The following is a 12,869-nucleotide window of genomic DNA, read 5'->3' on the forward strand; positions in this document are numbered from 1 at the left end:
CTTAAGGCAGAGCATTTATTCTTCCATTAGCCACAGTCCACACTACTCCCTATCGCTCTACACCTGTCCTACAAACCTGCCTGGCTTTAACGGCATTTGAGTTTTTGACACTTGCTTTAGTTTCTTAAACACTTGCCTCCATTTGAAATTCTAAGACTTTTTTTTTAAATATCATGTACTCTAAGTAGCAAAGGCAAAAATAGATAATGAAGAAGATTAAGTCTTCCCTAAGGAAATCCACAGCAAGAGTAAGTGGCAGATAATGGCTGAGGATAAAGATAGAGTCAGATCAAAAGGAGGATAAAGATCGAGCTCTCTGCAATAACCCTCCACACATGACTCAAAAGTGAGTTGCCAGAGCCCAAATATCAAAACTGTTGCCCTCCCCCTACTTCTGTGATGGTTAATTTTAAATAAACTGGGCCACGGGGTGTCCATTCACACCGTTGCCCCATTCACATTGGAATTGGCAGACTGAGTAAAGCAAACTGCCCCCACCCCTACTGTGGTGGGCCTCATCCAATCAGTTGAAGTCTGACTAAAACAAACAGGCTGACCCTCCTGCAAGGAAAGGGGACTATTCCTCCAGCCTGACAATCTTCAAACTGGGACACTGGCTTTTTCCAAACTGAAACATTGGCTGTTCCTGGTTCTTGGGACTGCCGGCCTTTGAACTGGAACTTAAACCATCCGTTCTCCTGATTCGAACTTGGACTGGAACTACACTGTCAGCTCTCCTGGGTCTCCCACTTGCTGACTGCAGATCTCGGGACGACTCAGCCTCCATAACAGCACAAGCAAATTCCTCACAGTAAATCGCTTTCTCTGTCTCTATGCATCCCTTCGTTTCCGTTTCCCTGGAGAAACCCAATATGCACCCCTCTCCCCATCCCCAAAAGGCTGTTATCAAATTGATGGCACAGAACTTACAACTGATGGCAGATTGGCATCAAAGAACCACACAAAGCCCCATCTCTTTGGGCAAGATGCTGTGTAAGCTGACGAGGCTCAACTACCTGGAGGTTCATCAGCTGTGACAGGCTGCCTGGAGTGTCCTTTTTTTAGATCCCGAACGTCCCATACCTCTCTGGATTTTTAGTGAGCTTGGTCGATTTTCCTGCCTTGAGGAAGCGGCAGAGGGCACATCAGGGAATGCTGGGAAGACGCGGAAGCGTCCTCCCATAAGGCTTTGCAGCTCTCTTCCCGCGTCCCCAGGGAATGCTGGAAAGACGCGGAAGCGTCCTCCCATAAGCCTTTGCATCTCTCTTCCCGCTTCCCCAGGGAATGCTGGGAAGACGCGGAAGCGTCCTCCCATAAGCCTTTGCAGCTCTCTTCCCAAGTCCCCCATGTACCCCAAGCCCAGCGGTCTGCGTCCATATTCTCTCCAAAGATATAAGAGACCGCCTCATTCCTGTGAAAACAGCAATTTCATGGGTCCCCACCCTCTTCCAGAAGTAAACTGTGAGGGGACTTATGGGAGATTTGCATTTTCTTCACACGTTCATCTTTGTTTTCTAAATTTTTCTTAATGAACATGTGTTGCTTTAATCAGCAAAGATAATTAAAGTTACCCATTCATTCCACATCCATTCTATGGCAGGCAGTATAGCTTAGTATTTACAGACTTGGGCCACCAAAGCCAGACTGCCTGGATGCAAATCCTGACTCTGCTCTGCGACCTTGAGCAAAGACCTTAAACCCTTTCATAAAATGGGTATGAAAATTGTAGTCACCTTGTATAGAGTTGCAAGGATTAAAATTCAAGCTAAGGGCTTAAAATCTTTTTGGTAAATGGCAAATGCTAATTAAGTGCATACTGCCAAGATTAGTGTTGTTTTACAATACTTCTATATTTACTGTATTTATGTATGGAATTATATTGATATAACATAAATACATATTTTGTACTATTTATTAAGTGCCTGTTGTATGACAGACATTCAAAATATGGTGATCAGTAAAATTAACCCCCTGATCCCATGGGTGTTACCCTAAGTGGGGGGTAAGGCATTATACACACACAAACACACACACTCTCACTCACTCACTCCAAGTCATTACCAAAGGTGATGGTGGTAATTTCCACAAAAGCAGGTGGAAATAAGAGGCCATCTTGGCTGGGAATGGATGTGATTACTCACTTTGATCTGCGGCATGGGCCTCAACACCTAGAAGGTGCTCAAAAAATAGCAGCTGATTTGGAGCTGAGTGGAATGACCTCAGTCAGGGGCAGAAAGATCTTCCAGAGCTGGGGCTGCAGACCTGTCACTCAACTAAGGAGGACCCCCTTTCCCAGGCCCACATCATCACCGTGATTCCCTGCCATCATCCCTCATCCGGTTGACCCCAGAAGACCCTCATTGGTCTCTGTGACTCCACTCTCACCTTCTTTCTGTGCTCCCCCTAGCACCTATTCCCCAGACGGATCTTTACGAGAAAACTTTATTCTGAAATCACTTTCGACTTGCAGGAAAGTTGCAAAGATGGTCCAGAAGGTTGCTGCCTACCCCTCGTCCAGCTTCCCCCAACGTGCACACCTTGCCTAACCACGGCTCATCTGGCAGAACTAAGATGTCAACATCGGTGCAACACCATTCGCTCACCCAACTGCAGACTTTATTGGATTTCACCCGGTTTTCCACTAATGAGCTTTGCTGTCCCAGGATCCAATCCAGAAAACCCCACTGCATTTGTCATCAGGTGTAGACCTGAGGGATTGTTTTAACAGCTCAAAGCGGATCGTTCTCCCCACCCTAACCTCTGCAATGATTTCCCATATGTTTTGGATGAAATCCGAACTCCGTGCCTTGGTTTCCAAGCTCCACACAAGTGAACCCCTCCAACCCTTTCCCTCTCTCCCATCTCAGGCAAGCTCCCTTCCCTCAGTGCTCCCTGGCAGATGGGTCTTTTGTCACCTCTATAAATCCCAAATTTGGTCCAGTCTCTGCCCTTGCTGCACCCCCTGCCTGGAAAGCTATCTCCTCAGCTGGTTCCTCCTCAAGTTCAGGTGTGTGCACACGCCCACCTCATCAGAGACGCCTCCTCCATCATCCCAGCTAAGCCTGCGCCCCCTCCATCACATATGTCTTTTTCACTTTCATGAGCACGCTTCCCGAACGGATCCTATTTATATATTTATGATTGATGGCCTAGCCTCCGCTGCTAGACTATGCAGGGACCTTGTCCATCTTGTTCATTATTTTTCTTCAAGTACCTAGGACAGTGCCTGGCACGTAGCAGGTGCTCAGAAAATATTTCTGGGACTATGAGTTCAAGGAATGAATAGATGAAGGAAGGGTATCGGTTTGTAAATGTCCACAGGCGTATCCCAAGAACCTGGAACAGAGCCTGCATATAGTAGGTACTCAATAAATACCTCTTGAACTTAGTACTGATCAGCGACTTAATGCAAGAACCTAGCACAGTGCTTCCTGGCACAGAGCAGGTGCTCGATAAATATTTGTTGGATGAAGGGTATTTGAATGCACGTTGTCCATTTTCAGAGCAAGAGGGCGGCCACACAAAGGGAGTCAGGTGGAGGCCGCTTTTCTACCCAAGGATCCCTGTCAAGAGGTTGCCGGCGAGGAAAGCTGGGAGCCTTCCCAACAGCTGCGTGGACATCTGTTTGCAAAGTGCACCAGGCCCACACGGAGCTGTGTGGAGGTGGCGCCTGCCGCCGGGCCTGCCCAGGACTCTGTCGAGAGGCTCCCCCTGCTCGTTCAGGAAGTCGCACCCAGCATGGAGGCTCCTCAGCGGCCCCGCGATGCAAAGTTGCCGCAGAAAAGGCAACTGATTAATACCCTCCGAGGGTCTATTGTCTGAATCCTGTCACCAGAGGAGAAACAGCTGTTTACAGTTTGTTTATTCCTCTCCCTTTGGAGCCTTTGCGAGGAAACACAAACGCTTGTTCTCCAGGGCACAATTCAGCAGCTGAAGGGAGCGAAGAAAACGGTGTTTATTTTTAACAGGATAAAGAGGGGGGACTCTTAGGAAGTTTGGACACTAGCGGGAAGACAGCAATCTGGGAGGTGCCAGACCCCATGGTGATGTCGTGCATAATGTCAGCCTCTGGAGGGATGCTTGAGAGTCTGATCCAACTCCCGAATGAAAATGTAGGCAGGTGAGCACCCACAGATAGGAGAAACCTGGAATAGCCCTTTAGGCTTGGAAGTGAGAGAGCAAAGCGACCACCTGTTATTGAATACAGGTTGATGTCCTATACAAGGCCACCATGTACAGTTGTGCAGGTTGGGCACTGCACAGTGTTCCCAGTGAGGGAGAAATCTAGCCATGCCCCACAGTCCAGCACTGCACTGTTCGGAAGAAGGAACACCTCTCTTAGGCACAAACATTGTTTTCTGGCCAAGCCAGGCCTCTACCTAGAGTAGGCACTTTTCTCTAACACATAAAGGCACCATGTAGCAGCCTAAAACAGAGAGGTCCACCAGACCAGGCTGAAAACCCACAAGAAGTATCAAGGCCTCCCTACCTTCTCCACCCTGGGCTCCTCATCTGCCCATCCGTTCTCATCCTGCCTTCCTCACAGGGCTGCAAGGGGGCCAGATAAAGTAACAGCTGGAGCTTTATTTTATATAGGCATATATTTATTTTTATGTTTAAGAGCAAACCTACTTAATTGTTACCCTTCTGAAGTAGGGACCACTGGCATCCCCATTTTACAGATAGAACACTGAGGCAGAGAGAGAGGATACGACTGGTCCAAGCTCATAACAAACAGCAAGGGCTTCCAGGATTCAAGCCCTCAGTTTCTAATGACTAGGCAATGTTGCCTCTTCTAGAAACGAGGCGGGCTACAAAGGCCCCAAAATGTGATGCTCAGAAAGCACAGTGCTCCTGCTGCATGTGCTCTGGGTTCTACAGCTGCTTAGGCAGGAGGGGGGTGGGAGGAGGGCCCTGAAGTCTGCATCTCCATGGAACCCTTCTAAAGACCCAGGGATCGCTCTGAGTTTGAGACACCTGGAAGGCAGGCTCAAGCGACCCCCAGCGGGGAACAGCGCAAGGAGAAGGGAGGCCAGGCCTCCCCACCCACCGCACAGGTGGCCCCTCCCCAGGGCTCGGGCCGCCAGCACCGCCTCCTGGTCCAAGGGCCGTGGCCGAGCTCCCTGGGCAGATGAGAAGGAGCCTCAGAATGTCCCCGGGCCTCGAAGGACAAGGGAGCCCTCGTGCCTGTGTACTCCCTCCTCGGCGAGCCTGCAGATTGGAATCTCTGAAAATGGTTTTCACAACTCAGTTAGCGGCAATCAATTATTCACGACCTCGCTTCCCACAAACTCATAGACTGTCACTGTTAGCAAGATAATTTCTGGACTCTGCCCAGCAGCCTTGCTCCAAGCTGCCAGGCAGCCCGCTGTTTACCTCCTCTGTCGCCAAAGACCCCCAAAGCCCACTACCCACCTCCGCCCTGGGCGGTGCCCTGACATCAGGGGCTGCATGACTCACTGTGGGCTTTGGGGCAGTATATCTGACCTCAGTTTAATCCAAGGGGAAAACAGGGCTCAAGAATTCCAGACCCTGTGCCAGGCTCTGGGATGAATCCACATTATTTTACAAAGTGCCTCGGGCTCTGAAAACACTGTGTTCAGACTCGTGAGGGTCTCTCAGACATGCTGTCACCCTGCCAAGTTCATGGTCAAGGACATTTGCTACTTGGCAGCGGCTTACGAACCATTAAGACCACCGTTAGCATTTTTCCCCCAAGAAAACTTGAGTCTGTCTTCAGGACCACATTCTCACGTCCCGGGAAGAGGAGGGACGTTACCCGACACCCTGGAAGAGACTTTCACGTTCTGCCGCTTAAACAAGCGTGATTCCACGCAAGCCACCTTTGCTCTCTCTGAGCCTCAGCTTCCATGTCTGTAAAATGGGAGAGTAACAGTACTTAGCCCTCAGGGCTATGGTAAGGATGACATAAAACGGTGCATGCAAAAACCCTCATGCCTTGCTTCATACATCACAGACACCGTGGCCTCTTTACTTAATCCTAAGACCCTGTGCGCTTGCCAGAGGCATCATGGATTTCCTACCAGTTTGGGGGACACTGGGGTGTGTTAGGAACCATTAAAGAAGCGTGCACACCAACTGGTAAACTTCATCCTGGTTATAATCACTGCCTTGAATTTAGGTGAGAAAGCAGGTACGAGGAGGTTATGTGACTAGATCAAGGCCACACGGCCACTCACAGCTGAGCTGGGAACAGGATCCCGTCCCTACCACTCTGAAGGTTGGACGGACAAGCCGAGAGCCTTGCCTCCCGGTTCCTCCTCGTCCTTGTCCTCCTCTTCCCACAAAGACTAGCGGGAACAACACTAGCAAGCACTTTATGGTGGTTATTATGTGCCCAGGCCCCGTGCTAAGTGAGCTACCTGTATCGGCTCATCTATTTCTCCCAAAGAGCCTCCATGATGGTAGATACCGTTACCCCTTCATTTTACAGACGAAACAAACTGAGGCACAGAGACTCGGCCTAACTTGCCTAAACTTACACAGCTGCTTAGTGACAGAGCCTGGATGGGAACCCGCAGCAGAATCCACCTGCTTGCCTAGTTAGTCCCTTGTACCGCGCCCCACCCCCACCCCCAAGTCAGACAGGGATGTGCGGGGGAGGGGGAGCAGAGTGCCATACAAATGTCACACCGTGTCCCCGCTCACACACACACACACACACACACACACACACACACACACAGAAAATGGTTCCTCTGAGCCCGGAGAGCACACCCCCTTCTCCCTAGGGCGAGGCCACGTTCCTGCCTCTCTTCTGTGCTCTCCTGATGCGTCCATGTGGGGCCAGCTGAGCTGTCCAAGGCGGGGAGGGGACAAGTGTGCAGCCCCAGCCTGGGTAAAGGCTCCGATCCGAGCAGTCAGCCTCTCACCTGCCCCGTCTGTGGACTTGGGAGAACGGGAGAGCCTGAAGAGGGCAGGAGACTGGAAACCTGCCAGGCCTGGACCGCCGAGGCCTCCCCCACCCGCAGGAGGGTAGGGGCAGGGCCAGAAGATGGGAGAGGAGACCCTCCCCCGCACCACCTTGTCCCAGCCAATCTGCAATCACATCAAGAGGACGGAGCATTAGGTCACTTGGTGGTTAATGGCGTGGGCTCTGGGCCAGCCTGCCTGGGTTACAATGCAGCTCTGCCTCTCACCAGCTGTGCAGCCTTGGGGAAGCCACTTCCCCTCTCTGGGTCCCACTTCCTCTCTCCACAAAACAGTGACCAACAATGCTCACATCACAGGCAAGCATTAAAAGTAAAATGCTTGACACGTGGGGGGTGGTTAATAAATGGCACCTGCTATTAATTGCTGTTATTATTATTTAATTATTATTACCCTGCAGCAGCAGCAGCAACATCAACCACAGACCTCTGTATCAGCTACTAACGACACACGGTGAACCTTAAGGTGCTGTCGGGATGGTTGAGGGGCTGAGAAGAAACCACAGAACAACACATGATTCTAAGTTCTAGAGGAATCTTTGGCCTTTGGATCTCAAAATCTCTTTAAAGCAGGGTTCCACAGCTCTGGGTTTCAGAGTATCTCATCATCTGATCTTTCATGCAGTTTCTGAAGGAAGCGAAAATGTTTACTGAGCAACGACTATGTGCCATTCACTGTTCTAGCCCTGGGGGTCCCCTGACGGAGTTAGTGGGCCAGAGAACAACTCTGAAGGTAATGGGGAATGACAGTAAGGTCTTAAGAGACTGGAGTTTATTGTCAGGCAGAAGGGGGTAGATTCTGGGGGGAATGAGGCCCTTTTCTGCACACAACCACACGAGAACAGCCACCTGTACACATGGTAGGTAAGGCTCCTAGTAAGTCCCTCTGTGGGGTGAAGGTCACGGCTGGAACGAGGGAAGAGGTGTGTAACTTGGGCAGAGAAAACCATAAAAGACCTAAAACTGGGGAGTGTAAGGGACCCAGAAATCCCTTAGACCATTAAAAAAAATTTTTTTTAGTGTTTATATATTTTTGAGAGAGAGAGAGAGAGACCCCAAGCGTGAGCGGGGAAGGGGCAGAGAGAGAGGGAGACAGAGAATCCGAAGCAGGCTCCAGGCTCCAAGCTGTCAGCACAGAGCCCTACACGGGGCTCGAACCCATGAACTGTGAGATTATGATCTGAGCTGAAGTTGGACACTTAACTGACTGAGCCATCCAGGCACCCCTCTCTTAGTCCATTTTAAAGATGGGGACAGAATGGCCCTGAGAGGCTACCCAAAACCCCACAAAGTGAGACACAGAGCGGGGCTGGTCCCCAGGTGTCCTGACTCCTGGAAGTCCAGATCTGCTTTGTAAAGTGTGTAAGTGATCCCCACACAGCACAGCCCCCACGACGTGTAGACACTGCCACCAGGCCCAGGGCCAGCTGTCCTTTCTCTCTGCCATCGATCTGGGTTAATGCCATCAGGCTGGGGTGCGTGCAGGATGCCACTATCAAATGGCTCAAGAATGCAGCACAGTGGGAGACCTGGACAGCAACATGCAGAAGGGTGAAACTAGACCACTTTCTTACACCATTCACAAAAACAAACTCAAAATGGATAAAGGACCTGAATGTGAGACAGGAAACCATCAAAACCCTAGAGGAGAAAGCAGGGAAAAAGCTCTCTGACCTCAGCCGCAGCAATTTCTTACTTGACACATCCCCAAGGGCAATGGAATTAAAAGCAAAAATGAACTATTGGGACCTCATGAAGATAAAAAGCTTCTGCACAGCAAAGGAAACAATCAACAAAACTAAAAGGCAACCAATGGAATGGGAAAAGATATTTGCAAATGACATATCGGACAAAGGGCTAGTATCCAAAATCTGTAAAGAGCTCACCAAACTCCACACCCGAAAAACAAATAATCCAGCGAAGAAATGGGCAGGAAACATGAATAGACACTTCTCTAAAGAAGACCTCCAGATGGCCAACAGGCACATGAAAAGATGCTCAACGTCACTCCTCATCAGGGAAATGCAAATCAAAACCACGCTCAGATACCACCTCACCCCAGTCAGAGTGGCCAAAATGAACAAATCAGGAGACTATAGATGCTGGAGAGGATGTGGAGAAACGGAAACCCTCTTGCTCTGTTGGTGGGAATGCAAACTGGTGCAGCCACTCTGGAAAACAGTGTGGTGGTTCCTCAGAAAATTAAAAATAGATCTACCCTATGACCCAGGAATAGCACTGCTAGGAATTTACCCAGGGGATACAGGAGTGCTGATGCATAGGGGCACTTGTACCCCAATGTTTATAGCAGCACTTTCAACACAGCCAAATTACGGAAAGAGACTAAATGTCCATCAACTGACAAATGGATAAAGAAGACGTGGTTTATATATACAATGGAATACTACTTGGCAATGAGAAAGAATGAAATCTGGCCACTTGTAGCAACATGGATGGAACTTGAGGGTATTATGCTAAGTGGAATAAGTCAGGCAGAGAAAGACAGATACCATATGTTTTCACTCACATGTGGATCCTGAGAAACTTAACAGAAGACCATGGGGGAGGGGAAGAGGGAAAAAAAAGTTACAGACAGGGAAGGAGGCAAACCATAAGAGACTTTTAAAAAAACTGAGAACAAACTGAGGGTTGATGGGGGTGGGAGGGAGGGGAAAGTGGGTGATGGGCACTGAGGAGGGCACCTGTTGGGATGAGCACTGGGTGTTGTATGGAAACCAGTTTGACAATAAATTTCATAAAAAAAAAAAAAGAAGAAGAATGCAGCACAGGACAGGGGAGTTCTGATGTGGAGGTGGAGGGAGAGAAAAGGGACATCGTTCTGAAGGGGCAGGCGGCGATCGGAAAAGCCCCTGCAAAGGCAGGAGTGTTTCTGTTGGACAGAGAGTGGCAGTCACGGCAGAAAAGCTCTGGAAAGATCACTGGAGCCAGAATGGTTTTGTACAATTGACAGTCAACTTTTTTCACCTGCTGGGTTCCACCTCCAAATCACATAATGTCTAAACCAGTCGATGTTTTTAGGTTTTAGGGCAACAGGGAGGATGAGTCCACTAACAGAGCTGCGGGGAGCACCGGTCAGAGACCACTTTATAGTGGCCGGGAGTTTCCTGCAGCCCCTGGCTTTGTCCGTCCCCAGATGACGTGTATGCCCTTGCTCACGAAGGTCACATTCTGTCCCCCTCTCCCTTCCTCTGATCCACGTGTGACCACCTTCCATTTGTTTCTTCATAAATGTCACCTCCTTGGACAAGCCTGTCCAGGTGACCCCTTCCTTTACTGACCAGTCCCCTCCACCGGGACATGAGCTACTGGCAGGCAGGGACCCTGTTTTATTCAGTGCTTCTAGCATAGTGCCTGGCACACAACAGGTCCTCGGTGACATCTGCTGAATGAAACAGCACGGGTGAACGCCCGGGGCAAATCTATACAGCCACGTACTCGTGTCAAAGTTCTAGAACACGATACCTGGGAGAGCGCCAACGGATGTTGCTGGGAATATGCCGAAGTCAACCCCCTGCTCACCAGGCCGGCATCTCCTTTCTGATGCACGGAGCCAGCTCTGTGGTTAATGGGAAAGATGCCTCTTAGCCATCTGCCCAGGGACCACTCTCCAGTCCCCACCCAACCCTGGCAGGTAGCGAACACCAGGACAAGGAGAACGCTGGCGTTTACAAGACCCAGGCAGGCCCAGCCAGCCTTCTTATTCAGGAGGAAGGAGGCCAGTAGGAGAAAAAGGACACAAGGTTTGCTCTGCCTCGATGTGGGCAGGTTCCGAGACAACATCGCACCCACTGGCCCAGGTAACTTCGAACTGCACGGGCTCCCCTTGTTCCTCACTGCTTCCTTCGTCCAACAGCCTCAACACAAGCACTGAGCACCCACTTAGGAACAAGGAACCCGCAGCCTATTCACAGACTCCACAACTGCAGAGGAAGAACCAGGTTCCGGGAGGTTCCGGGAGGAACCAGACCAACACTCTGTGCTTCAGAGTCCTGAGGGGATCTCAGTGCAATGCCTGTATGCTTGCATGCTGTTTCATGAAGTGCTGTTTTTATTTTCATTTATGGCCCTTTCCTACTTTCTGTTTATTCTCAATGATTAAAAAAATAAACTAAAATAAAAAGTGGACTCGTGTGCTAATCATTTTAATCTTTCACATTTCACGTCAAAAACTAAAGTGCCTTTGAAATAGGCTATAAATTTTCCTCTGGGCCCAGGGCTAGCCTCATCGCATGGGTTTTGAAATGAGCTGTTCTTATTTGCATTAATCACCCCATGATCAGAAATTCCAGGTTGGTTTCTTCTCTGATTTGACAGTTATTTAGAAGAGGTTTCTTTCTTTCTTCTTCTTCTTTTTTTTTAATGTTTATTTTTGAGAGAGAGAGAAACAGAGAGAGAGTGGCAAAGGGGCAGAGACAGAGAATAAGACACAAAATCTGAAGCAGGCTCCAGGCTCCAAGGTGTCAGCACAGAGCCAGACATGGGGCTCGAACTCACAAACCGTGAGATCATGACCTGAGCAGAAGTCAGATGCCCAACTGACTGAGCCACGCAGGCGCCCCTCTTTGTTTGAATTTCTCAGTGACTGCCTCTGAGAGGCTAGTTTAATGTATCTTATTAGGGGCTCCTGGGTGGCTCACTCTGTTGAGCATCCGACTTCAGCTCAGGTCACAACCTCGCGGTCCGTGAGTTCGAGCCCCGCATCAGGCTCTGTGCTGACAGCTCGAAGCCCGGAGCCTGCTTCAGATTCTGTATCTCCCTCTCTCTCTGCCCCTCCCCTGCTCGCACTCTGTCTCTCAAAAATGAATAAATGTTAAAAAATTTTTTTAATAAAATAAATGTGTCTTATTGTTTTATGAGTGTGGCCTGACAGATTTCTACTTTTGAAATCTACTAGATTTCTCGAGACAAATGAATTTCAAATTTTAATTACAGTATCTTAACACATCTAGACAATAGCCTTTAAAAAGAAAAGGCTGGGGTGCCTGGGTGGCTCAGTAGGTTAAGCGTTCAACTCTCGATTTCAGCTCACGTCATGATCTCACGGTTAGTGAGATCAAGCTCCACATCGGGCTCTGTGCGGACAGTGTGGAGCCTGCTTGGGATTCTCTCTCTCTCCATCTTTCTCTGTCCCTCCCCTGTTCTCTCTCTCATAATAAATAAATAAAAACTTAAAAATAAATAAAAAGAAAAGGCCATCCCCTAGAATAAACATAGCTTCAGACAGACAGACAGACAGACAGACAGACACACACACACACAGACACACACACACACACCTTTATAAAAGAGGTATACAAACCATTAACTTGGTGGGGGGCCCAGAACTACACTTAAGGATTAAGGGTGTCTGATCTAGGAATCCCACACTCAGGAATCACACCCACAATGGCACTGATGTTGTGTAGCCCCATTTATTTTATTATTATTTTTTTTTAAATGACAAGCTAACTTAATTTTTTTTAATGTTTATTTATTTTCGACAGAGAAAGAGCATGAGTGGGGGAGAGTCAGAGAGAGGGAGACACAGAATCCGAAGCAAGCTCCAGGCTCTGAGCCGTCAGCACAGAGCCCGACGCGGGGCTCAAACTCACAGACCGAGAGATCATGACCTGAGCCAAAGTCGGACACTCAACCAACCGACTGAGCCACCCAGGTGCCCCTGTAGCCCCATTTTAAAGACTAAAACTGAGGCTGCCAGAGACGGAGTCACGTATATCAGTAAATGATAGCTGAGACCATCTGTCAATTCCACTAACCCCTTCACCATGGAATCCAACTTTCTTCTCAAAGGAGTACTAACACAGCAGCAGGTCTCTGGCGAGCTTCCTAAAGTGGGTTCATTGTGCCAGGGCACAGCCAGCAGCCAGGCTCCTACAGGCGAGCAGGACTTTACGCCTG

General features: G+C 49.2%; 1 protein-coding gene across 2 annotated transcripts in view; it reads right to left on the reverse strand.

Moving 5' to 3' along the window:
• XYLT1 (xylosyltransferase 1) overlaps positions 1-12,869 on the reverse strand; it is a 313,185-nt gene that overhangs the window by 285,036 nt on the left and 15,280 nt on the right. The window contains exon 1 of one of the 2 annotated variants that reach the window (XM_045047341.1): positions 1,017-1,793. The exons of the other annotated variant lie outside the window; for it this stretch is intronic. Coding sequence (XP_044903276.1) covers positions 1,017-1,028 — 12 coding nt within the window. The 5' untranslated portion in view covers positions 1,029-1,793. Of the gene's footprint in view, positions 1-1,016; positions 1,794-12,869 lie in introns of those variants that run through there. 2 annotated transcript variants of the gene reach the window in all.

The sequence above is a fragment of the Felis catus genome, chromosome E3, assembly GCF_018350175.1.
Source record: "Felis catus isolate Fca126 chromosome E3, F.catus_Fca126_mat1.0, whole genome shotgun sequence".
Lineage (NCBI taxonomy): Eukaryota > Metazoa > Chordata > Mammalia > Carnivora > Felidae > Felis > Felis catus.